Source organism: Rhinolophus sinicus, linkage group LG11 (genome assembly GCF_036562045.2).
Source record: "Rhinolophus sinicus isolate RSC01 linkage group LG11, ASM3656204v1, whole genome shotgun sequence".
Lineage (NCBI taxonomy): Eukaryota > Metazoa > Chordata > Mammalia > Chiroptera > Rhinolophidae > Rhinolophus > Rhinolophus sinicus.
The window spans coordinates 65,998,287-66,021,655 of NC_133760.1; the positions used below are offsets into that span (position 1 = coordinate 65,998,287).

Genomic DNA, 23,369 nt, shown 5'->3' on the forward strand with positions numbered 1-23,369 from the left:
CCTTCCCCCTTTTCACTCTGCCCCCAACCCTCTTTCCATCTGGCAACTCTTGGTTTGTTCACTGTATCTATGAGTGTTTCTGTTTTGTTTGTTCATTTATTTTGTTTTTTATATTCCACATATAAGTGAGATCAGATGGTATTTGTCTGGTTCTGTCTGACTTATTTCATTTGGCACAATACTCTCTAGGTCCATCATGTTGTTGCAGTTGCAAGATTTCATTCTTTTCTATGGCTGAGTAATATTCCATTCTGTGGAATAGACAACTGGATAAAGAAGTGGTGTGTGTGTGTGTGTGTGTGTGTGTGTGTGTGTGTGTGTACACACATACCAGTTCTTCTTTATCCATTTGTCGATTGATAGACACTTAGGTTATTTCCGTATCTTGGCTATTTTAAATAATGCTGCAATGAACATATGGATGCATATGTCTTTTTTTTTTTTTTTTTAAGGAGGGCGCAGCTCACAGTGGCCCATGTGGGAATTGAGCTGGCAACCTTGGTGTTATTAGCACCACACTCTAACCAACTGAGCTAACTGGCCACTGCATATGTCTTTTCGAATTAGTGTTTTGGATTTCTTTGGATAAATACCCAGAAGTGGAATTGCTGGGTCATAAGGTAGTTCTATTTTTAATTTTTTGAGGAACCTCCATACTGTTTTTCATAGTAGCTACACCAATCTGCAAACCCACCAACAGTGCACGACGGTCCCCCTTTCTCTACATCTTCACCACCTCTGTTGTTTGTTGATTTATTGGTGATGGTTATTCTGACAGGTATGAGGTGATATCTCATTGTGGTTTTAATTTGCATTTCTCTGATGATTAATGACTTTGAGCATCTTATGTCTGTTGGCCATCTGTATGTCTTCTTTGGAGAAATGTCTGTTCAGGTCCTCTGCCCATTTTTTATTGGATTGTTCGGTTTTTTGGTGTTGAGTTTTTTGTATATTTTGGATAACAGTTCTTTCTCATATATATGTTTTAAAAATATTTTTTCCTAATCTGTGGCTTGTCCTCTCATCTTCTTGACATTGTCTTTTGCAGAATAGACATTTTTAATTTTAACAATGGCCAGCTTCTTAGTTATTTCTATTATGATCATGCCTTTGGTGTTGTATGTAAAAAGTCATTGTCATACCCAGGGTCATGTAGGTTTTCTTCTGGGAGTTTTGCAGTTTTGCATTTTACATTTAGGTCTGTGATCCATTTGGTTAATTGACTTTTGTGAAGGGTGCAAGATCTGTGTTTACATAAATTCTTTTTGGTTTTGCATGTGGATGTCCAGTTATTCCAGTACCATGTATTGAAGAGATTGAGATTATCTTTGGTCCATTGTATGGTCTTTGCTCTTTAGTCGAAGATCAGTTGACTATAATTATGTGGGTGTATTTCTGGGTGGTCTATTCTATTGCATTGATCTGTTTGTCTATTCTTTTGCCAATACCACACTGTCTTGTGACTATTTACCACTTTTTTCTTTTTACTCTTCATTCCTTGCTATATTTCTGAGTTATTATCTAGAATGATTTTCCCTGTGCCTAAAGAATACATCTTTTAGAATCCTGTCTTTCCTAGACGTTAGATACTTTATCCTATGCCAGTAAGACTCTGGTCTTGTACTTCTGTGGCTGTGAGCTGTTTGTTTGTTATTCAATCTCTGGTACCTACAAATTTCCCTTCATTTTGCCCTTGGCTGTGTATTTAAATTTTTTGTCCCTATTTTATTCAGTATTTCTGTGTATTTGTTTTGGCAGTATGTTTTAGTGGTTATGAGCCCATCTTTACCAATACTTTATATTGCCACTTTTTAAAATTTTAGCCATTTTGGTGGGTGTGAGGTGGTATCTGAAATGTGGTTTTAATTTGTATTTCACCAATGACTAATAATATTGAGCCTCTTTTTTTGTGCTTTAGCTAATTTTTTGTATCTTCAGTTTTATTGTGCTTCATGGCAGATTTTTATTGGGGGAGGGGCAAATTGTTTTAGTTCTGAAGTTTTGATTCTTATTTTCTGTTTTTTTTCTCATAGTAGTTTCATATGGGTGTCATTTGTCCCATTCATCTACCCTGTATTGACTTTGTTTTTCTAGGGGAGATTTTTTTCTGTGTTTAATCACCATGAGAATCCTCAGTTCCTTTTTCCCTTAGTGGGCTCAGTAGTCTCCACCAGAGTCTTTCTGCAGCTTGGACTCTAAGCTGGGTCTGATGTATTTGAGTTTCATTACTTATAAGAAATTTAAAGTTACCTGGCAGGGCATGAGGCTGGACAGGCTAGAGGAACAGTGCCCTTCATGTGTGAATAAATAAATCAGAGATCCAGGTGAGGAGGAAGGGTAGATGAAACTTTATTATTGTTAGCTTAACACTTATTTTGGATCTAAGTATCCATCTAGAAATTTTGATAATTGAAAATGGAAGTTGGTTCATGGATGGACCTAGAGGGTTATTATACTAAGTGAAATAAGTCAGACAGAGAAAGACAAATACTATGTGATTTCACTCATATGTGGAATATAAAAAAACAAAATAAATGAACAAACAAAACAGAAACAAACTCATAGATACAGAGAACAAACTGAGCGCTGCCTGTTGGGAGGGGGTTGGGGGCATGGGTGAAAAACAGGAAAGGGATTAATAAGTACAAATTGTCACGAAACAGTCATGGGAATGTAAAGTACAGTATAGGGAATATAGTCAATAATATTGTAATAATTATGTATGGTGCCAGGTGGGTACTAGACTAATCAGGGGATCACTTCATAAGTTATGTAAATGTCTAACCACTATGCTGTTCACCTGAAACTAATATAATACTGAATGTCAACTGTAATTGAAAAATTTTTTTAATTATAAAAAAGAGAGAAAATGGAAGTTGGTTATACAACCACAAATACTGTAAGGAAAAATATCTCTCTATGCTGCACTGAGCAAAATGCAGACTCTACATGTCTCTTCATATATGTTTTTAAAGAATTTGAAAAATACATTTTCTAGGATAAGTCTTTCACAGTTTGAAAAACCTAAGTCTTTGGACTCACGCTGTTAGAGTCTAAGTTGGGATCTCTCTGCGTAAAGACTGGTGTAATTAACAGAAATTTTGGGTTTTTATGTAGATGTTTTCCTGTGTCAGTGTATCAGTTACTTGTGTTTAGGAAATAGTTGTATTGTGAATATTTTCTCATCCAGGTATTCTTAAAAGGACTTTTTGGATAGATGAGAATCTTTTTAAGAATAACTTGCTAAATACATCTACTTGGGGTCCTCACTTCAGATAGTTTAAAAAAAACATTTTCTTATGAGTAACCTGTTGCCTTTATAAATAATTTTTCAGCAAACATTGAGAAGAATGTGCTACCTTACCATCAAAGAAATGGCTAACATCTCTGAAGATGTGATAATTGTCACAAGCAGGTATGTGAATAGTCTAAACCTATGATTGGGTACTTATGTATTTAGTGGAATATTTGTTGTTTTCTTTCTATTAATTTTACTTTTTGACTGTAAGAAAGCCAATAGGAATTTAAGAGAACGTATCTTAAAGCATTCTTTTCTAAAATGTAGTTGTCATCATATAAAAACCATACCTATCTGATAAAACAAAGGAAGAAGTCACAAAGGATAATGCTAATAGATATGATTACATTTTAACTGCTCATAAAAATATATAGGCAAAACTAAAATGTATATGATACACCAAAATAAAATCCATTTACAAGTATATCAAAAGGCATCTATAGTATATAAAGAACTCTCATACTTCAAAAAAATTCCGAGTGATAATTTTATAAAATAACCAATATAAAGGATCTAAATATCTTTAAATAGTCATTTTTTACTAGTAACCAAAAATATAAATTAAAAAATTAAGAATGAGTCACAATAATTGTACCCATCAAATTGGCAAAAAAGGAAAAAGGCATTCGGTACTTATAAGGGAGACTGATACTTTGTATCCGAGAGGTAGAATAATAAATGGGTTCACTTTTTCTAGACAGCAGTTTGGCAGCTTTTGTTGACTGTTGGAAAGACTCAGTAATGCCGCACCTGTGGAGCAATGCTCAGAAAATAATCGGAGCACAGATTCTGTTCAGTGATGTTCATGGCAACATTGTTTACACCAGCAAAAGGGATAGAACAACTTAAATGCCTGCCATTGTTAAAATTATTTAATTAACCATATTTCATAATCTGATTATTTTTAATTTTTTGAAACATATTACTGGAAAAGTCCTCAATAAAGTGCTGAATAAGAGTTGGATTCAAGTCTATGTATTCCATTTGGTCTCACTTTACAAAATATTTTATTTATATATATATATGTATATATATATACATATATATATAAATCATAACTCTGTGGATGGAAATACACTGATACATTAGTGATAGGTTATCTCTGGATGTGTGGGATTGTGGCTATTTATTTTCTTTGAACTTCTGATAATTTCCAAATGTCTTAGAAAGCATATATATAATTGAGAGTTCTAAAATATGTAACAAATGTTATTTAAAAAATAATTGCCTTATTAATTATAACGCATTTAAGTGAATCTGGTTTTTGTACAACAAAATAAATTTGGGAGGAGGATGCCTGTGTTTAACCAGCAGTTGTGTTGAATATAGTTTCAATTAGTGAAGCTTTCGGCTGAAAGCCAGATGTAAATAGTCACTGAAATAAAATAAGCATAGAGTAGCTGGTGTTGGTTCAGTAGTTCCACAGCAGTAGGCTGGTGGTGTCTCTTGAATTCTTGTGGCCATTCTCACATTATTGCAAAATAGATGCTTGGATTACTGGCAACACACCCTTCCAGGTGGGAGGGGCATCGGGAAGAGTGCAGGGAGAGCCAGTCCCACCTGCCTTTTTTGTCAGGTATGCAATTGCTTTCCCAAGGCAATTTTTAGATTTCATTTGGCACAGCTGTGTTATATGACTATCCCTAGGAGGCCAAGAAAGTGAGTATTTAGCTTTTATAGCCCACATATTAGGGACAGGCAAGAGAGAAGGGGCTGAAAAGGGTATAGGATTAGTCCGCAAACAGTGTCTGCCACAAATAAGAAACAGAAAATCTTTACATAGGTTGCTAGAGTCACTAAATATTGGAAAAATTAAAAATAGATTAATAAACTATTCATTGAGGGTTTTTTGTTTGTTTAGCTGTTAATACTTCCCTCTGTGTCCTGTTAGGCTGCCTTGAATTATGGTTGGTTTCTAGTTCATTTTAAGTGATCGGTAACTATAGCAGGCAGAATAATGACCTCCCAAAGATATCCATGTCCTGATTCCCAAGACCTGTGAATATGTTACATTGCAGGTCAAAAAGGAATAAAAGTTGCTGATCAGCAGATAGGGAGAGTAGCCTGGATTATCCAGGTGGGCCCAATATAAGGACAAGGGGCCTTAAAAGTGGAAGAGGAAGGAAGGAGAAAAGGGTCAGTAAGGAGGTGTGATGATAGAAGCCGGGTCAGAGAGATGCGGTGTTGCTGGATTTGGAGGTGGAGGAGTGGGGCCATGAGCCAAGGATTTGTGGGTGGCTTCTAGAAGTTGGAAAGGCAAGGAAATGGATTCGCACTACAGCCCCCAGAAAGGAGCGCAGCCCTTTCCAACACCTTGATTCTAGCCCAGTGAGACCTGTGTTGGACTTCTAACTTACAGAATGGAAGGTAAAGAAATGAATGTTGTCTTAAGCCTTGAAGTTTGTGGTAATTTGTTAAGCAGCAATAGGAAAATAATAGATTTTGCAATATAGAAGTGTATTGAATCAATATATTGTTGTCATGTGGGAGACCCTGCTCGCTCTGCCATTTGTCGTGTGAGGTGGCCTGCAGGGTCTCTGGTCCCGCTCCCTGTATAAGAACGCAGGATATGGCTAGGCCAAAAAGGAACACCCACAGAGCCATAGGTAGGGGAGTCATACCTCTATAGTCCCACTGGAGGCTGGAGCCACACGACCTGTCGCCCGCTTCTCTGCCTGCCAACCAACTGATTCAGTCTCGACTCAACTCCCCAGGGCAGCCACGGCAGTTAGATCAGGGGTTAATTGGTTATAGCTGAAGGCCAATTAGCCACAGCTGATGACCATCTACTACCCGAGCCAGCACCTTTCATGTGAGGCCGAGAGCCTGGAAACTGCTCTCTGGAACTCTGTCCCCACAATTGTATTCCTTAAACTTACACAATGTTATATGTCAATTATATCTCAAAACTGGGAAATAGAAAGAAAACAAATAGAGATTTTGGTACCTGTAAGTGGGGTGCTGCTTTAACAAATATCTAGAACTGTGAAAGTGGCTTTGGAATTGGGCAGTGAGCAGATGCTGGAAGGATTTTGAGGCGCGTGATAGAAAAAAGTTTCATTGCCTTGAACAGATTGTTAGTAGAAACATGGATGTTAATGAGTACTAAGCTGAGAAAGAGGTGGAGGAGCAGGATAGAGAATACACCACCTTAGAGAATACTCAGCTCGTCGGGAACAGACTGGTCACAGACACATGGGCGTTAAAGGAGCTGCTGGGGAGAGCTTCGTAGAAAACAAGGTGTTAGAAACTGGAGGAAAGGGGTCCTTGGTACATGACGACAGAAAGCGGAACTGTCCTGCAGTCATGGAAAGCAGGACTTGTAAGTAATGGACTTGGATATTTAACTGAGATTTTTAAGCAGAGTGTTGAGGTGCAGCCTGGTTTCTTTTTGTGACTTATAGTACAATGTGAGAGTAGAGAAATAAATTGAGGAGAAACCTGTTAAACGAGAACCAGGAGTTCTTTACAAATATTAAATCATCATGTTGATACTAATATAATGTTATATGTCACCTGATACTAATGTAATGTTATATGTCAGTTATACCTCAAAAAAAAAAGAAAGGAACCAGGAGTTCTAGTTCTTGATTTTGGAAATTCTCAGCCTCCTAAAATGGCAAAGGATGCCAAAATCAAGAGATTCAGTAGGAAAGTGTGCTCTAGAGAAAAAGTCAAAGGAGTTACTCTACAGCCCTTTGCTAAAACCTCAGAAAGATGAAAAGGTCAGAATATTCACTCACACAAAGCACTCTGAGGCGATCAAGGGTGTGACTCATAGATTCCCTCAGCTTCTAAGCAGAAACCAAAAATAGAGGTAGGATTATCTAGGCAAGATCTGTGGAGGAGCCTGTCGTCTAATGGGGTGAGTCTCTGTACATGTATGGTCGTCCCACAGGCTCTTAAGAAGCAGACCAGCAGCAACACCGCCAGTTTGGACGACAAGCGAGAGACAGGATGAAGTGAAAGAAGGCTGTCAGAGCCCCAAATTCTACAGACAGGAAACGGGCTGATAAGACTCCTCAGCTTTCAGCACATGTTGCCCTTATAAAAAGGAAGGCTGGCTCTGGGGGCAGATGTGCGGGCCTGTAGGGTGGTACTGAGAACTATAGAGAATTTTGCCCTGGACTTGAAACCTTTTCCAGTTTGCCTGTCTGGATTTCAAAATTGCATGGGACCAGTGACTTTTTCCCTTTCATTTCTCTTTGAACAGGAGTGTTGGTGTCTGTTACCCGTGACAGGCAGTCCCACCCTTGGGATTCTGGGAGCGAGAACTTGTTTCTCGTTTCACAGGTCCACAGGTGCAGAGGAATTTTGTCTCAGGATAGATTGATTACACCCAGTCCCACCCATACCTAATTTAGATGATTTTGATAAGATTGGGACTTTTGAGAGAAAGTTAGATGAAATTTTGGACTTTGAGTTGATGCTGCAATGTGTTGAGATTTGGGGGAATCTTGGGCTGGGGTGAATTTGTGGGGTGAATGTTGCCCCTGAGATGAATGTAGCCCTGCTGACACAGTGAGACCTACGTTGGACTTCTAGCCCACAGAACTCTTAAGAAAATACATTTTGGTTGTTTTAAGACACTCATGTGGTCAGTTATTACAGCAGGAGTAGAAAACTAATGTGGTAGATGACCATTCTACATATACAGATAATTGTGTTAGCTTGGTAAGAAACCACGGAGATCAAGGGAACTTGAGGGCACACCCTTCACAAACAAATGTAGATGGGTGGCCAGTAGCACATGGAAATACAGAGAGTGCCAAAAAAATGTATACACATTTTAAGAAAGGAAAAAACTATTAAAATTGTAATATTCAATATCTACCATTAACAAAAGATGAATACAAGTCATGTTTGACTTCTGCAATTACAAGAGGTGCTCAAAGTGGTTACCATCAGCGTCCAGACACTTCTGATTACGGCGAACTACTGCTTGAGCAGCGTTGACCGTCTCTTAAAATGTGTATACATATTTTTGGCACCCCCGGTATACTTAATATTATTAGTCATCAGGGAAATACAAATTAAAACCTCAATGAGATATCATTCCATATTGTCACTCAGGGTGTCATGCAGGGTCTCTAGTCTCACTCCCCGCGTAAGAACGCAGGATATGGTGAGGCCAAAAAGGAACACCCACGGAGCCAAAAGGTGGGGGAGTCACACCACTATAGTCTTGCTGGAGGCTGGTTTGGAGACACAGGAGGCAGGAGCCACACTATCCGCAACCTGCCGTCCATTTCTCTCTGCCAACCAACCTCATTTGCTAGCTGCAGTCCACCGTGCTAACTGCTTTCCGCTCTTGCTAGCTCAGCCACCATCTTCTTGCTAGCCCCCATTTGCTGCTAGTGTAGCCACAGCAGTTATATTAGTGGCCAGTGGCTCACTGGTTACAGCTGACGGCCAACTAGCCACAGTTGATGGCCATTTACTACCTGAGCCAGCACCTTTCTACATGAGGGCGAGAGCCTGGAAACTGCACTCCTGGCTCTGTTCCCACACATACCCAGTAAAATGGTTAAAATAACAAAGTCTAACGATACCAAAATCAAAAGCCTGCTCCAATACCAAGTCTATGGAACAGTTGAAACTCTCATACATTATAGGTGGGAATGTGGTGGCGACGTAAGAACGTCCACACCTGTAGAGAATTTTTATGAGTGTATTTGAGCCAAACTGACAATACATGCTGGGGAGCAAGATCTCGCTCCGGGGAGTAACAGTTTTGCAGCGTCTTTTATGCATTTGAAATGGAGGGAAAGTAAGGAAGAATATGTGGAGGTGGGAGAAAGCAAGGCGAAGACGGCATTATAGCATCGTTAATAAGATTATGTGCTCTCTTGAGGGTGGTTACGCTTATGTCAAAGGTTGCCTTAACCTAGATGCACAAAAACAATGGAGGGCTGCTTAAGGCAAAGATAATCCTTTTACTAAGAAGTTACCTGCCTGGGTACAACTCCCCACCATGACCTGCCCAGTTAGGAATTTATGATCTGATCACCCTGTGAGGTTACTTTCCGTAGAACCCCCCCTTTTTTGTCCACAGTAGAATGATACAATCGCCTTAGAAAAAGTTTGTCAGTTGTTTAAAGTTATACATATACCTACCCTCTGACCAGTAATTCCACTGCTAGATATGTACCCAAGAAAAATGAAAATATATGGTCAGAAAAAAAGACTACAAGAATTTCATAGCTTTGTGATAGCCCTAAATTGGAAACAACCCAAAATTCACAAACAGGAGAAGGGATAAACAAATTGTGGTATATTAATGTAGCGGACTATTACTCAGCAACAAAAAGGAACAAATTTGTTGATTCAGGCAACAAAATGACTAAATTTCTAAAACATTATGTTGGAACAAAAGAAAATTGATGATTTATGTAATTCTAAGACCAGCCCAAACTCTCTTGTGGTGATAGAAACCAGAAGTCTGGTGGGTTGGAGGAAATTGACTGGAAATGGGCATGAGGGAACTTTCTGAGATGCTGGAAATGTTCAGTATTTTTTTTTTTTTTTTGGTGGAGGTTACATGGGTAAATACAGTTGCCAAAACTAAATTGAACACTTAATCCATGCATTTTTATTGTATATAAATTACAACTCAGTTTAAAAAAAGAAACAAAAACATGAAGAAATTTATTTACTTAAGTAACGATAGTCAAATATATTGTCAGTCTGGTCCTACTATTCTACCCCTGTCTGATGAGATTTATCCAGTGAAAGCATGCATCTGAAGATTGCTCAGAGTTCCGGATTTGGGTTCTGAGGAATGCCCTATCACTCACATTAGGGAGTAGCATGGAGGTGCGGGGAGGGTGTCAGGATGTGGTAAGTTACATCCCTAATCTCAGAAAAATCAAATGAACAGTTCATAGGTCACACTTTAGGAAGAAATACAGAGGTTATAGAAACTGTTATCCAGCAGGCAGTTTTGAAATCAGCGGGGGATAAAGTAAGGATTTGGGTAGGGGAAGGACAATATTTTGAGATTCCTGAGGGAGCTAAGAAACTAAGGTCACCCACTTACTTGGTAAGAGTTAGTCAAGCCCGAAACAGCTTTTCTACTTGAATGGCGCTGCTGTCCCTGAATGTTACATCTGAGGGATGGCCGCCAGGACTTGTTTAGAACAAGAAAGGAAATGAGATGCTGTTATATAATCTGATTTAGCCACCACCATAGTGAAACTTCTCTCTCACACATCTCCAGTAACCTCTTAATTGCAAAATCCAATTTTCAGTCCACATTTTACTTGACCGCTCTCTGTTTTAACGTGGCTCAACACTCCTTGAAGCTCAACCATCTTTGGCTCTGAGGTTCCTCCCATGTCTGAGAATCCCATTTTGTTCTCAGAAGTCACTGTTTGTCTTCTGCCTGCCATCTAAATGTTAGCATCGCCTGGAGTGCATTTCCATGCTGTTACTGTTTCCCAATCTCATCCAGTGATTTCGTACCCTGTATCTTGGTACGTATTTCTCCCTGTGCCTATAATTATCCTGTGTCCTTTTCCACTTCGCTCAAACATTGTTACACTCATTGACTTCCCTATTCTTGACAGATTAGTCATTGTCTCCTCTGTTGTTCTTGTAGCACGTTTTTAACCTCTATTCTAGAATCTAATACATTGTACTATAATGAGTTGTTTATTTGTTTGTTTTTAATTTTACTGGGGAATATTGGGGAACAGTGTGTAAAAACACCAGGGCCCATCAGCTCCAAGTCGTTGTCCTTCAATGTAGTTGTGGAGGGCGCAGCTCAGCTCTCGGTCCAGTCACTGTTTTCAGTGTTTAGTTGCGGGGGCACTGCCCACCATCCAATGCGGGAATTGAACCGGCAACCCTGTTATTGAGAGCTCGCGCTCTAACCAACTGAGCCATCTGGCTGCCCCTATTTAGGTTTTTCTACATAAATATTTGTTTATGTTTTTCTTGTTCCTTGAGAGCAAGAACCGTGTCTCATATAATGTATCATCAATTGTTAGAAAAGTGCCCTGCATGTATTAGATGCACATTAAAACTTTGTGGCATGAATTAAGCAAAGGATCCTCCACTTTCTTCAGTTAAGGGGGCGGGAATCATAAGGATTATTTATCTCTCCCTATCTCAAGAAAGCAGTCACATAGGAAGAAGTTGAGAAATGTGGGTAAATTAGGTTTCTCCAGAGAACAGAACGAATCGGATATCTATATGTACATAGATAGATATAGATACATGGGAAGAGATTTATTATGAAGGATTGGCTCATGCAGTTATGGAGGCTAAGTCCCGCCTTCTGCTGTCTGCAAGCTGGAGGCCCAGGAAGGCCAGTGGGGGCGGGTTGTTCCTGTCCAGTGCTGATGTGCGAGGGCAGGAGAAGATGGATGTCCCAGCTCAAGCAGAGACCAAATTCTCTCTTCCTCTGCTTTTCTGCTCAGTTTAGGCCCTCAACGGATTGGCTGGTGCCCACTCGCATGGGTGAGGGCGATCTTCAGTGCTAATCTCTTCTGGAAACACCCGTAGGAACACACCCCAAAATAATGTTTTGCTGGCTTTCTGGGCATCCCTAAGCCCAGCCAGGTTAATACATAACAGTAGCCATCAGAGTGGGTTTGATGGGTGTTGAGAAAACTGGCTGTATCCTGCTTCCCTTCCCCCTCTCCTGCCCTGCTTTATTTGGGTCAATACCTGTGCTTTTAAAATGAAAGTATGGAAGACTTTTGAGGAAAGATGATGGAAATGATGCCAAGTCTTAAGACTTCCTTCTCTAAAGTCTAATATGAAGAATAAATAAAAAGGAAAGCCAGGGGACTTCTGATTCTAGCTGAGATGCAGTAAGACCGCTGCAAAGAGTACAACAAATCCTCCGGACAAAGTACAAAAAGCATCTACCTAAGGCCTCTGAAAAATGAATCCAGTAATAGCAGGTGAATTTGGGGAGAGAAAACAGTATTAATGAATAACCAATTTGCTAATAGTGAGTTTCATGGTTCTCTTTCCTCTTTATACTCTGGGATTGACCCAAGGGCAGGATGAATAGGGAAACTATTGAGTGAGCAGGGTCAACAAAGACTGGGAGAGAAGCCCAGCTCTCTGGCCTGAGCACCAGGATAAAGGAAGGGCTCTTGGAAACTACAGAGCATGGGGGAGAATCCTTGTTTGTTTTAGTTTTCCTCTCTTTACTTTCCAGTGCTGCCCTTAGGCCAGCCAGGTTGTAGTACAACTTTACTGTGGTGTGACCAGTATTGCAGACATTTAAAGCCCTGAGATAAAACCCGTTCCTGAGGAAAGAGGTCCATGTGTGAAGATTGGGGGGCAGGGAATCCATATTTGTTTCTGTCTTCTCTGACCTCTTTGTCCCGAGGACTCACTTGCACAGAATTGTGCAGTTGTAAAACTCTGAGAGAATCCTATATTTGTGACTAGGAGAACTGGGGAAAGGGGTCCTTCAGAGTCATACAGTGTGGGAGAAATGACATGCACAGAAGGCCAGGCAGACCTTGCGACCTGAAATTTAGTGGGTTGATTGCTTGCTAAAACAAAACCAACATTCCTCAGAGGCTTTTAACAGACCTCAGAGTCTCATGACATAATATTAAAAATGTCCAGATACAATCCAAAATTAGTCAACCAGGAAAGACTGACCAGTTCTCAAGAGAAAAGATCATTAATAGCTGCCCACCCCCAAATTACCTGGATGTTGGCATTATTAAAGATTTTAAAGCAGCTAATGCAGCCATGGTCCATAAAGGTGAACTCGCATGAAATAAATAGAAAGAAATTCTCAGCAGAGAACTGTATGTTAAAAAAGAGCCAAATGAAAATTTTAGAAATGACAAAATACAATATGCAAAATAAAAATTTCATTGGCTGGTCTCAGTAGCAGAATGGATTTGACAAAGGAAAGGGTCCGTGAGCTTGAATATAATTCAATAGAAATAACCGCAACTGAGAACAAAAAGAAAAAAGTGAAATAAACCACCTGTCTTTGAAAGCAGTTTTGCTGGGCATAGAATTCTGGGTTGACAGTTATGTTTATTTTCCTTTCAGTCCTGTAAAGATGTTATATTGGTTGTTCTAGGGATCTCTCAAGTATCATTTCCCTTCAGCCCGAAACACTTTATTTAGTATTTCCTTGGAAACATTTAATATTTGTTGGTGACAAGTACTCTTAGTTTACCTTCCTCTGAGGCAGTCTTTATTCCACTTTCAGCACTGAAAGATATTTTTAGTGAATATAGAATTCTGGGTTGTTAGTTCCTTTTGTTTCATTCAGTATTTTAAAAACATGTTCCACTGTCTTCTGACGTTGTGTTTCTGATGAGAAATCCACAGTATTTTGAACAGAAGTCTCTCTATATGTAATGTGTCATTTTTCTCTGCTTTCAAGAGTTTTCCTTTATTTGGGGTTTTTAGCAGGTTTGTTACGTATCTTTGAGTTTGTCTTGTATACATTTCACTAAGCTTCTTGAACCTATAAAGTTATGTCTTTCCCCAAATTTGGAAATTTTCAACTATTATTTCTTAAAAAAAAGTTTATTAGCACCAATTCCTTTCTCCTCTTCTTCAGGGACTCCAATGACACTGATATATTCCCACAGGATATAAAATTAACATATAAAATCAGTAGCCTTCATATAAGCAACACACACACAAAGAACCCAATTACAACAACAAAATAAGATGAAATACCTAGGAATAATTTTGACAATAAAAGCACAAAACTTATAAGAAGTGAAAAATTTTTAAGCCCTGAAAGACTCAAAGTACACTTGAACAAATGTAAAGAGATCCCTTGTTTCTGAATAGGTGACTTCAACGTTATAAAGATTTTAATCCTCGCTAAATTAATTTATAAATTCCGTGCTGTCCCAATTAAAAAACAGCAGGCTCTATTATGGAGTTAGAAAATTTGATACTAAAGTTCATGTGAAAAAACAAACGTAAGAATAACCAGGAAATAACTAAAAAAGGAAAACCATGAGAGAGGACTGGCTCTACCAGTCAGTAAAGTATTAAGGCCAGTAGTTAAAACAGTGTGGCACTGGCACATACATGAACAAATAGACCAATGGAATAAAAGTGCGTGATGACTTCGTAATGTGTCACCTTGGCCATGCTGATCTATATTTTTCAGGATTCTGTGATACAAATGGAAATTTAGTACTTTATGACAAAGGTGGCATTTGATCACTGGGGTAAGCATACTTTCTAGTATATGAGGCTGGAACAACTAAGTAGCCACTTGTAAAAATATAAAATTAGATCCGTATTTAATATCATGCACATGAGTGAACTCTAAATGGATAAAGAATATAAATAAAAATAAAATCATACAAGTACTAGAAGAAAATATGAGTATATACCTCTTTAATCTTAGTATAGGGAAAAGCTTTGTTAATTATGGCTAAAATTTCAGAGGCAAGGAAAGAAAAGACTGATAAATTTGACTGTGTTATTTCTTTTATAAATTACATGGCAAACACACCATAAAATATAGGATGAATCAGGAGTTTGCAGTAATCCAAGTTGTGGTACTAACAGTTAATCTGTTATGCTGGTGGCCTACACAACATTGACATTCATTTTATGGCAAAAGTGGTGTGAAGCGGCTGATGACTAGGAGATCCAGTCGTTTTCCCATGTTCTGCTTCCCCTGGGAGCAGACAGCCCAGCGCAGTGGTAGGAGGGCCTCCTGAAGGCCCAGTCTTGGGAGTAGGTTGCGATAGGACCCCGTGAGGTTGGGTCTTCTCCAGGCTGCAGCAGATGCATTGACGTGATGGCCGGTGTATGGTCCTGTCACCAATGGACATATATTTAAAAATAGATAGGTATCTAAAATTAAAAATAATCTGCCACTGTAGAAAGATTCTCAAATTAAGTAAGAAAAGGAAGGTGCCTGGAGAGTGAACACCCCTTGGCATCATTTTAATAGGTCTCTGTGGTTTTACATATTTTTAAAACTTCCTTAAGAAAACGTAAGCAAGTGTCACAATGCTGCTTATCTCCAGCTGAGAGGCACTGCAGGCTGGGCAGGTGAGGGAAGGCTTAGACTTTGTGTGTTATTCCTTTCTGGATGTTTCGAAAGTGTATTGTTATATGAATGGAATGTTGTTATAATTGAAAAAAGTGAGCAATTGAAGGACTAACAGTTATTCACAACTTTCTCCTCCTGGCGTCCAGTGGAGTGAGTTGGCGTTGTGGCTGTTTTGATTATATGAGGGGAGTAAGTGAGGGAAGAGATGGCTAGTCATTTGGGGGGATAAATGCACAAGGACAAGGGAAGGGAGGCTAAAAGGCTGAAAAATGTAATACAAAGGCTAAAAACCTTTAAAGTATGGACGTGGAATTTAGTAGTTCAGTCCACACTCCCCTGCCTGTTTCTGAAATGCAGCAGAAAGGTATGAAGCCATTAATACTGGTAGAAAGCCATGCCTGAGAGCGAGAGACCTCATGAGTTCATCATTTTCATCAGTTTCTTGTAGAGTCACGTCTAGTCTGATGGGTTTTTAGGATTTGGGGGATTTCAGCCTGGGGCTTTCAGTACCATTGTCTTTATTTTTTATGCCAATTATCAGTATCTACAATGATGTACATATTTTGTTCATGTGATTATTATCTCTCTTCCCACTAGAACGTAAGCTCCATGAAGGCAAAGACTTTGTTTTGCTCACTGCTGTATTCTTAAGATTTAGAACAGTCTTCTACCCAATAGTTTTAATATTTATCCAAAGAAGACGCTCAATAAATATTTGTTGAATCAGTAGCTGCGTTAAGATAATTAAGGGGACAGGTGGAATTAGCTAGGGGTGGGCTCCACAGGAGAGAAGACTTTGTTGATCTCATGGTAACTCATTTGATTTTCCGTAGTCTGACGAAGGACATGACAGGAAAGGAGGATGTGTACCGAGGCCCGGCCATCAGGGCTCTCTGCAGAATCACTGATGTAAGTTCTCCTTGTGGTACCGGGGTATGAAAGGGGACACTGCTTATCTGCAGGTAGCCCTCGACTGACTTAGGGACCCTTCAGTACAGGCGTCCCTTGTTGTATTGCACTTGGCTTTATTACGCTTCGCAGGGACTGCGTTTTTCACAAATTGAAGGTAAGACCTGCTACCAGCAAAAAGATGACAACTTGCTGAAGGCTCCGATGATGGTTAGCATTTTTCAGCAAGAGTAATTTTTGGTTAAAGTGTGGATGTTGTTTTTTTAGACGTAATGTTATTGTACACTTAACAGACTACAATACAGGGTAAACATAACTTTTATATGCACTGGGAAACCAAAAAAATTCATGTGACTCACTTTATTATACTATCCGCTTTATTGTGTGGTCTGGAACCAAACTGCAATAACCCGAGGTCTGTCTGTGTAAGAGAAACATGACCACCAGAAAGGCTTTTGTGGCTCCAGCTTTCTTTTCTTTCAGATGGGTTTTTTCAACTTGTGTTTATTTAGATAAGCCTATTTCTCTCTCTATTTGCCCTCATAGACTTTCGTTATAGTCAGGGCATGTTGCTGGCAGGAAACAAAGACCCATTTGAGTTTAGCTTAAAAAAAAGCTTTATTACAGGATATGGATCTCTCAGAATTTTAGGTAAAGCTTATAACCAGATGCCGAGAAATAGGGTGGCTTTGTGGAACTCAGCAGCCAGATTTCTCAGATGCTGACTGTTACAGCCCATCATTTACCAGGCTCAAGCCTCCTCATTCACATATTTAAGAGTGAGAACGTGGTTAGCTAGCTATGCATCAGCCAGCCCAGTGACTTCTGTACACATGGGTCCGAGTCAGTTGTGTAACTTTGACTCAGTATATGACACTGGAGCGATGAGGAGATTATAGTGTGTTAGGCTGTCCCTTTCTAGGAACTCTGAGTAGGAAAGGTTAAAATGAGGGGCAGACTGGACATCACCAAGCAAGTATTTCATCTATACTCATGGTTGGGCATAATTTTTGTATATGTCTGCAGTCTTCTCAATGTTTTAAAGGTTGAGCCAGATCAAATGGTAAATCTGGATCCTAGAAGGAAGGAGTAATAGAAATGGCTTAATAATGCTTATTGCTGCTCATGTGTTTTGTTGTGGTTATTTTTGTTTTTAGTGTTAAATTGGTAGCATAAGACTTGACGATGCCAGTGTTAGCAGAAAGACTCGATCTAAATATTGACCTCAGTCTGTTTACCCATCTTCATCAACCAGCACCTTCCCAGTGCTAAGCTTTCTCCCAATTAAACTGAAAAACAACTTCATTTCCAGAGGATTTCGTATTGAAGATTCACTGTAGTAGCATATTAAACATTTAATTTCTTTGTATCTAAAATAATCAGGGATTACATTTGACTTATGGGACTCTCTGGGATCCATATAAAATATATCCCCTTCACATAGAGGTATCTTCAGGACTCAAAAGTAGCTTTCATCCCCATCTAGGAATTTCTTTTTCAATATCCCTGATAGGTTGAGCCTTACTCCTGTGCGTCCTCAAACTGGAACTCTCCACTTTGAGACCGTTTATTTCACTGTTGAACAGTTACTCTTCTTCACATATACCCTTAAATATTCCTCCTTGAAGCTTTCACTGATTGTCTGGGTTCTGCCTTCTGGAATGTGATTATTATGTGACCCGTTTAATGCATTCTAAATATTTGCACAGAAACAAATATATGACTGGTTTTTGTAAATTAGTTTGAGGTGGTAATTTTGCATGAAAATGTTTTGCTTCAATCACTTTTTCTTTATGGATGTTACTAGGGAACAATGTTGCAGGCCATTGAACGCTACATGAAGCAGGCCATTGTGGACAGAGTCTCCAGTGTGTCCAGCTCAGCACTGGTATCTTCCTTAGTAAGTGAACAAGTACAGTGGCTGCCCGCTTCTAAGGCATGGTACAGTTTCTAGGTGCAAAAGCAAAGTGTCACTATAATTCTCTCACAAATGAAACATTTAAAAAAATATGTGTACATCTCTACTACTTTATCCAAGAGTCTTTTTTTATCTGCCAGGGAAGCGTTAAACAATTAAAACGGTCAGTTAAAAACATGAGATTTTCATGTGTTTGAAAGGTTTTGGTAATCGGAAAGTTATGTTGTACACATGATGAAGGTAAGGGTGCGGTGGGGGACTGGGAAGAAACTCAGGGTCGATCGCCCCCTCTCTGACCTGCACTCTGCCTCTTGCTCTCGTCCCCGCTTTCCTTGGTGCTCTGTCTGCAACCCTTCAGTCCAAAGCCTCCTGTCCCACTTCTAAGTTCCCTCCCAGGAAGCGGTTTTTGTTTTAGTAATACCTTTTCTTTTTTTAATCCAAACAAAATTTATTCATTATAACCTATCACATTTGATTAAAATTGGTTACTAATATATGAATAGATTCTACCATCTGAATCACAAGGGTTTCTGATCCTGAAATATAATTGGTCAAGTTTTACAGCAGATAATGTATTGATACTCTGTTTTTTTCCTTCCTGTGAGTTTCCTGGAAGTAAAACCTATAATGTTAACATTAAGTACCATTCTGTTAACTATCCATTCCTTTTCTGTCCCTCCCCTCTCATTTCCTGTTACACACCTCTCAGCCCACAAACATACAGTCCTCACCTTTGCAAAAGGATCTTGGAGAAAGTGTTTCTGGTTTATTAGTTGCTTCAGGAGTAGAGACTGGAAGTAGCAGCTACAAAGCTGCTTTTTGGGGTTTTTTCCGGACTTGTCTTTTGGAAAACTAACTCATGCTTCTAAACTTCCCGTGATCGTGCATCATCTATTCTCATTTTTTTTTTCTGTATTTAGCACATGATGAAGATAAGCTATGATGTGGTTAAGCGCTGGGTCAACGAAGCCCAGGAAGCTGCTTCAAGTGATAATATTATGGTCCAGGTATGGTCGTTGACTCACATTAGCTCATCATATCCGGAGATCACCTTTCTTTAACCCTGCATTTTAGGGACAATTTGTTGGTTCCCCAGATGAGTATTAACTAAAGGCTAATATCAAGCAGCTTAAAATTAAGCAGCCTATTAATGCCTATTCTCAGGTATCCCACCAGTTCTTACTGACACAGGCCCTGCTAGTATTCAGGAGAGGCTGTAAGAATGTTGGAGACAGAGTCTTATATTCAGTGGTAGATGAGATGTACATTCCAAAGGTCCTTCCAAATGCATCTAAGTCCTTTGTATTTGAAAAATAATTTGTGAAGAAGGATGTTAAATTCTGAGCTTTTCAGGTCTTGATTATAGTAGACATTATAAAAACAGTAAAGAGTAATTTTTACTTTGTGAAGCTTGATAACCATTTTGTTGGGAAGATCTCATTTTGATATTCATTGGGCTATTCCTAATTAAAAGGAACAAGAATAAATTCTTAACTGGCAGTTTTATGTAAAGTACCCCATTTGTATTTGAGAGGGTACTCATTTATTCCCTTTCAGTGTTTACAACTTCTCATGTTAGCAGTCAGTTATGAGGAAACAGCGTAGTAAGTTTTCCCTTGGGAAACATTCTCACTCTCCTAACTCTGATTATTGTGCTTTTACACAAAGTGCCGTGATAATACGTACACTCCTTAAGCCTGCGTTAGGAGATGAATCCTTTAACTACTAACATGGTCACAGATGATTTAAAGCCACTCAGAGACCTGCAACGCTGGTAAAGCCTTGGACCTGAGAGCCTTTGTACTAAGGATGTTTGGGGCAATGCTGCACCTGCCAGAGCCATCTTCAGATTGTATGTCACCTCCTTAATAATTGTCCAATCTGAATGCACAACTCCTGGGGGTAAATTAGAAACTCTAATCCTTTCAGTCTTGCCCGTGTTTGATTCCGTATGGAAAGGATATCTCTTTGTGTACATTTGACTTGGGTATCTTTTTATTAAAAACCTAGTTCCTCATGATTCTATTTTCATGTAATTTTGTCCTCTTTCCTACTCAGATTTCTGTATGTTACATTCCGTTTCTTGTTCTTTAGTACCATGCGTTGGGAGTCCTGTATCACCTTAAAAAGAATGATCGCCTTGCTGTTTCTAAAATGTTGAACAAATTCACTAAATCTGGGCTCAAATCACAGTTCGCTTACTGCATGCTGATCCGGATTGCCAGTCGCTTACTAAAGGAAAACGAGGAGGGGTAAGTGTCTTTATCTAAACCTAGGTAGTTTCCCATGTGCTGTTAATATTCCTCAATTTATCTCCTTTAGGAGTATTTTTTGGGTAGTGCTGACTTTATGGGTGGATTTGATGTTTTCTAAAAAAAAAAAAAAAAAGTCATGGGATTCCAAGTCCTTTTTTTACCTTAATGTATGCTCTGGTGTGTGTGCTTAATAGATTATGATTGCTAATAAGATTTATACTGAACCTAAAATAATTATAGATCTTAGGGTTTGGAGTAATTAAATGTGAAAGTGGGAAGTGATATTAAGAACATCTTAAATGAGAATGTTCAAGTACTGCATTTAATGACTTGTTTATTTAAATTATTCATTTAAAGGGCATTAGGGAGAGAAATAGAATTACACGTTGGTAAGGTTCTTATATTGTTCATGAAGTAGTGTTATATTATTTAATAGCAGACTGTGATAATATAAGGATGAATATTGTAATCTCTTGAGTAACCACTAAAAAATACTAAAAGATATAATGTAAATATCAACAGAGAAGATAAAATGGAATATTCAAAAATACTCAGTTGAACTTCCTGCTTCCAGAAATGGTGGAATAGCTTGGTCGTATTAGCCCTCCTGTAAATACTGGTTATATCATTAGTAAAAATTGTAGCTCCCCAAAACAAGAAAACCCAGAACTATTTAAAAGTACTGGCAAGTGTTGAAAAGCAGGCACAAGCTGGAGGAAAGTTGATGCCTGAACGACAGAAGCTCCGAGTATACTTGGTGAGATTTGTGTATTTCTGGCTGATCTCCTGGGGGCAGTGTACAGTCCTGGGTGTGGGGTCACAGAAAGCCATGGTATTTTCTGGACAGAGGGGTCAGAACACAGTTTGAAATGGAAAGAGTGTTAAAAACTTATGGTAGAAATCCTGGAAAAGAGGGAGCCACAAATGGGGTGAGCCTCAAAATTAATTTTAAAGTCTGCAAAAATCCTTGTACAGGCAAGACTCTAGGAAATCTGGCAAAAAGTAGTAGACATGAGCTGAAAGAACTGACTGGAGAATCTGGCTGCAGTTTACCATGGAGAAGATAAAGCTTGGAGTTTGATCCCAGTCTGGTCAACTGCCTGGTAGAGAAACATCATAAATTCTAGTGTCTTTGTGTTCACAGAGTCTGTAGTCATGTGCCGTATAACGATGTTTTGATCAACAATGGACCACATATGTGAAGGTGGTGCCATCAGATTATCATGGAGCTGAAAAATTCCTATCACCTAATGACGTAGCTGTCATCATGTGGTAGCACAACACATTATTTCCATGTTTGTGGTGATGCTGGTGTAAACAAACCTCCTTCAATGCCAGTTGTGTAAAAGTACAGTACATGCAATTATGTACAGTACACAATACTTGGTAGATAGCAAATCACTATTACTGCTTTATGTATTTACTGTACTAATTATCATTATTTTAGAGTGTACTCTTTATACTTACAAAAAAAAACAGCTTGCTGTAAACCAGTACGCCGTGTTACATGTGTCTGCAGCACACTCACACTTCTTGTGTTCACCGAGTCTCTCAATTGCATCATTTTCTCCTGTGCTTGATTTAATCTCATGTTGTTTTGCTTATCATGGCCCCTGAGAATACAAAATCCACTGCTGATGTCACCAGTAAGAGGCCACATCGAGTGGTTGACCTGGAAATGAAATTGAAAGTAATTAAGGACGATGAAGTTGGGAAATCAGTGATGGGTATTGCTTGCCAGTCAGGCGTGTCCCATTCCACTCCAGCCATGATATTGAAGAACAAGAACAAGTGATGGAAACTGTTAAAGGATCTGCTTCAATGAAGGCAATGAGACTTAAGAAAAATTGGAGAAGGGTCTGTATCAGACATGAAGAAACTTCTAGTGACCTGGGTTAAAGACCTGACACAGAAGCATCTCCCTCTCAGCACTGTGATGAACACGGCCAAAGCAAAACATTTGTTTGCAATGTTGAAAGGGAAGGCTGGCCCTGACTCTGATACTGAATTCACTGCTAGCTCTGAGTGGTTTAAACATTTCAAGAATCGTTATTCATTACATAATGTAAAAGTAAGTGGTGAGTCTGCAAGTGCTCATGGGAAGGCAGCTGAAGAATTTTTGGAAACTCTAAATAAACTGATTGTGGAAGAAACTTACTTGACCCAGCAAATATTCAATATACATGAAACCTCCCTGTTCTGGAAATGGATGCCGAAAAGGACTTTCATCCATAAGGAGGGCAAGTCAATGCCAGGTTTCAAGGCTTTTAAGGACAGGATAACAGTCTTGTTTGGGGGCAATGTTGCAGGCTACAGATGCAAACCCTCTGTGATCTGGCATAGAGGGAACCTCAGGGTTGTGAAGCATGTCGATAAGCACACACGCCAGTGTCCTACGGGAGCAATAAGAAGTCATGCATGACCCAGCTCCTCTCCCAAGATGCCCTTCTGAATTACTATACCAGTGACATGGAGAAGCACTGTTTGAAGCATAACATACCTTTCAAGATTTTTCTTACTGTTGACACCCTCTTTTTATCGCAATATCAAAGTGGTGTTTCTCCCTCCAAACGCAACCTCTTTGATCCAACCAATGGATCAAGGAGTTATAGCAGCTTTAAGGCCTCCTGCCTGATGGGGAACTTTGCCCAGGCTGTTGCTGCAACTGAGAAGACAATGATGCAGTTCTGGAGGGATTACAACATGCACGGCTGCATCAAGAACCTTGCTTGGTCTTGGGGGGATGTCAACAGAGAGTGTATGAGTGACATCTAGAAGAAGACACTCAAAGGCTCGTTCATGATTTCAAAAGATCTGCCCAGCATGAGGAGTTGCAAAAATCAACACGGCTGTGGTTGAGATGGCAAACATCTTTCACTGGGTGTGGATGAGGGTGACATTGTGTTACAGTTGCCTACAGTATTCAGTACAGTAAGATGCTGTGCAGGAGCAGTAGGCTGTACCACA

General features: G+C 39.3%; 2 protein-coding genes across 3 annotated transcripts in view; one reads left to right on the plus strand and one right to left on the minus strand.

Moving 5' to 3' along the window:
- COPG2 (COPI coat complex subunit gamma 2) overlaps positions 1–23,369 on the plus strand; it is a 111,700-nt gene that overhangs the window by 13,877 nt on the left and 74,454 nt on the right. For both annotated transcript variants that reach the window (XM_074315602.1, XM_019751183.2), the window contains exons 5-9: positions 3,336–3,415; positions 16,154–16,229; positions 18,037–18,129; positions 19,068–19,154; positions 20,242–20,399. In XM_074315602.1, coding sequence (XP_074171703.1) covers positions 3,336–3,415; positions 16,154–16,229; positions 18,037–18,129; positions 19,068–19,154; positions 20,242–20,399 — 494 coding nt within the window. The remainder of the gene's footprint in view (positions 1–3,335; positions 3,416–16,153; positions 16,230–18,036; positions 18,130–19,067; positions 19,155–20,241; positions 20,400–23,369) is intronic.
- Positions 21,931–23,369, minus strand: part of MEST (mesoderm specific transcript) — an 83,606-nt gene continuing 82,167 nt past the window's right edge. The window contains exon 12 of the mRNA XM_074315606.1: positions 21,931–22,074. Coding sequence (XP_074171707.1) covers positions 21,990–22,074 — 85 coding nt within the window. The 3' untranslated portion in view covers positions 21,931–21,989. The remainder of the gene's footprint in view (positions 22,075–23,369) is intronic.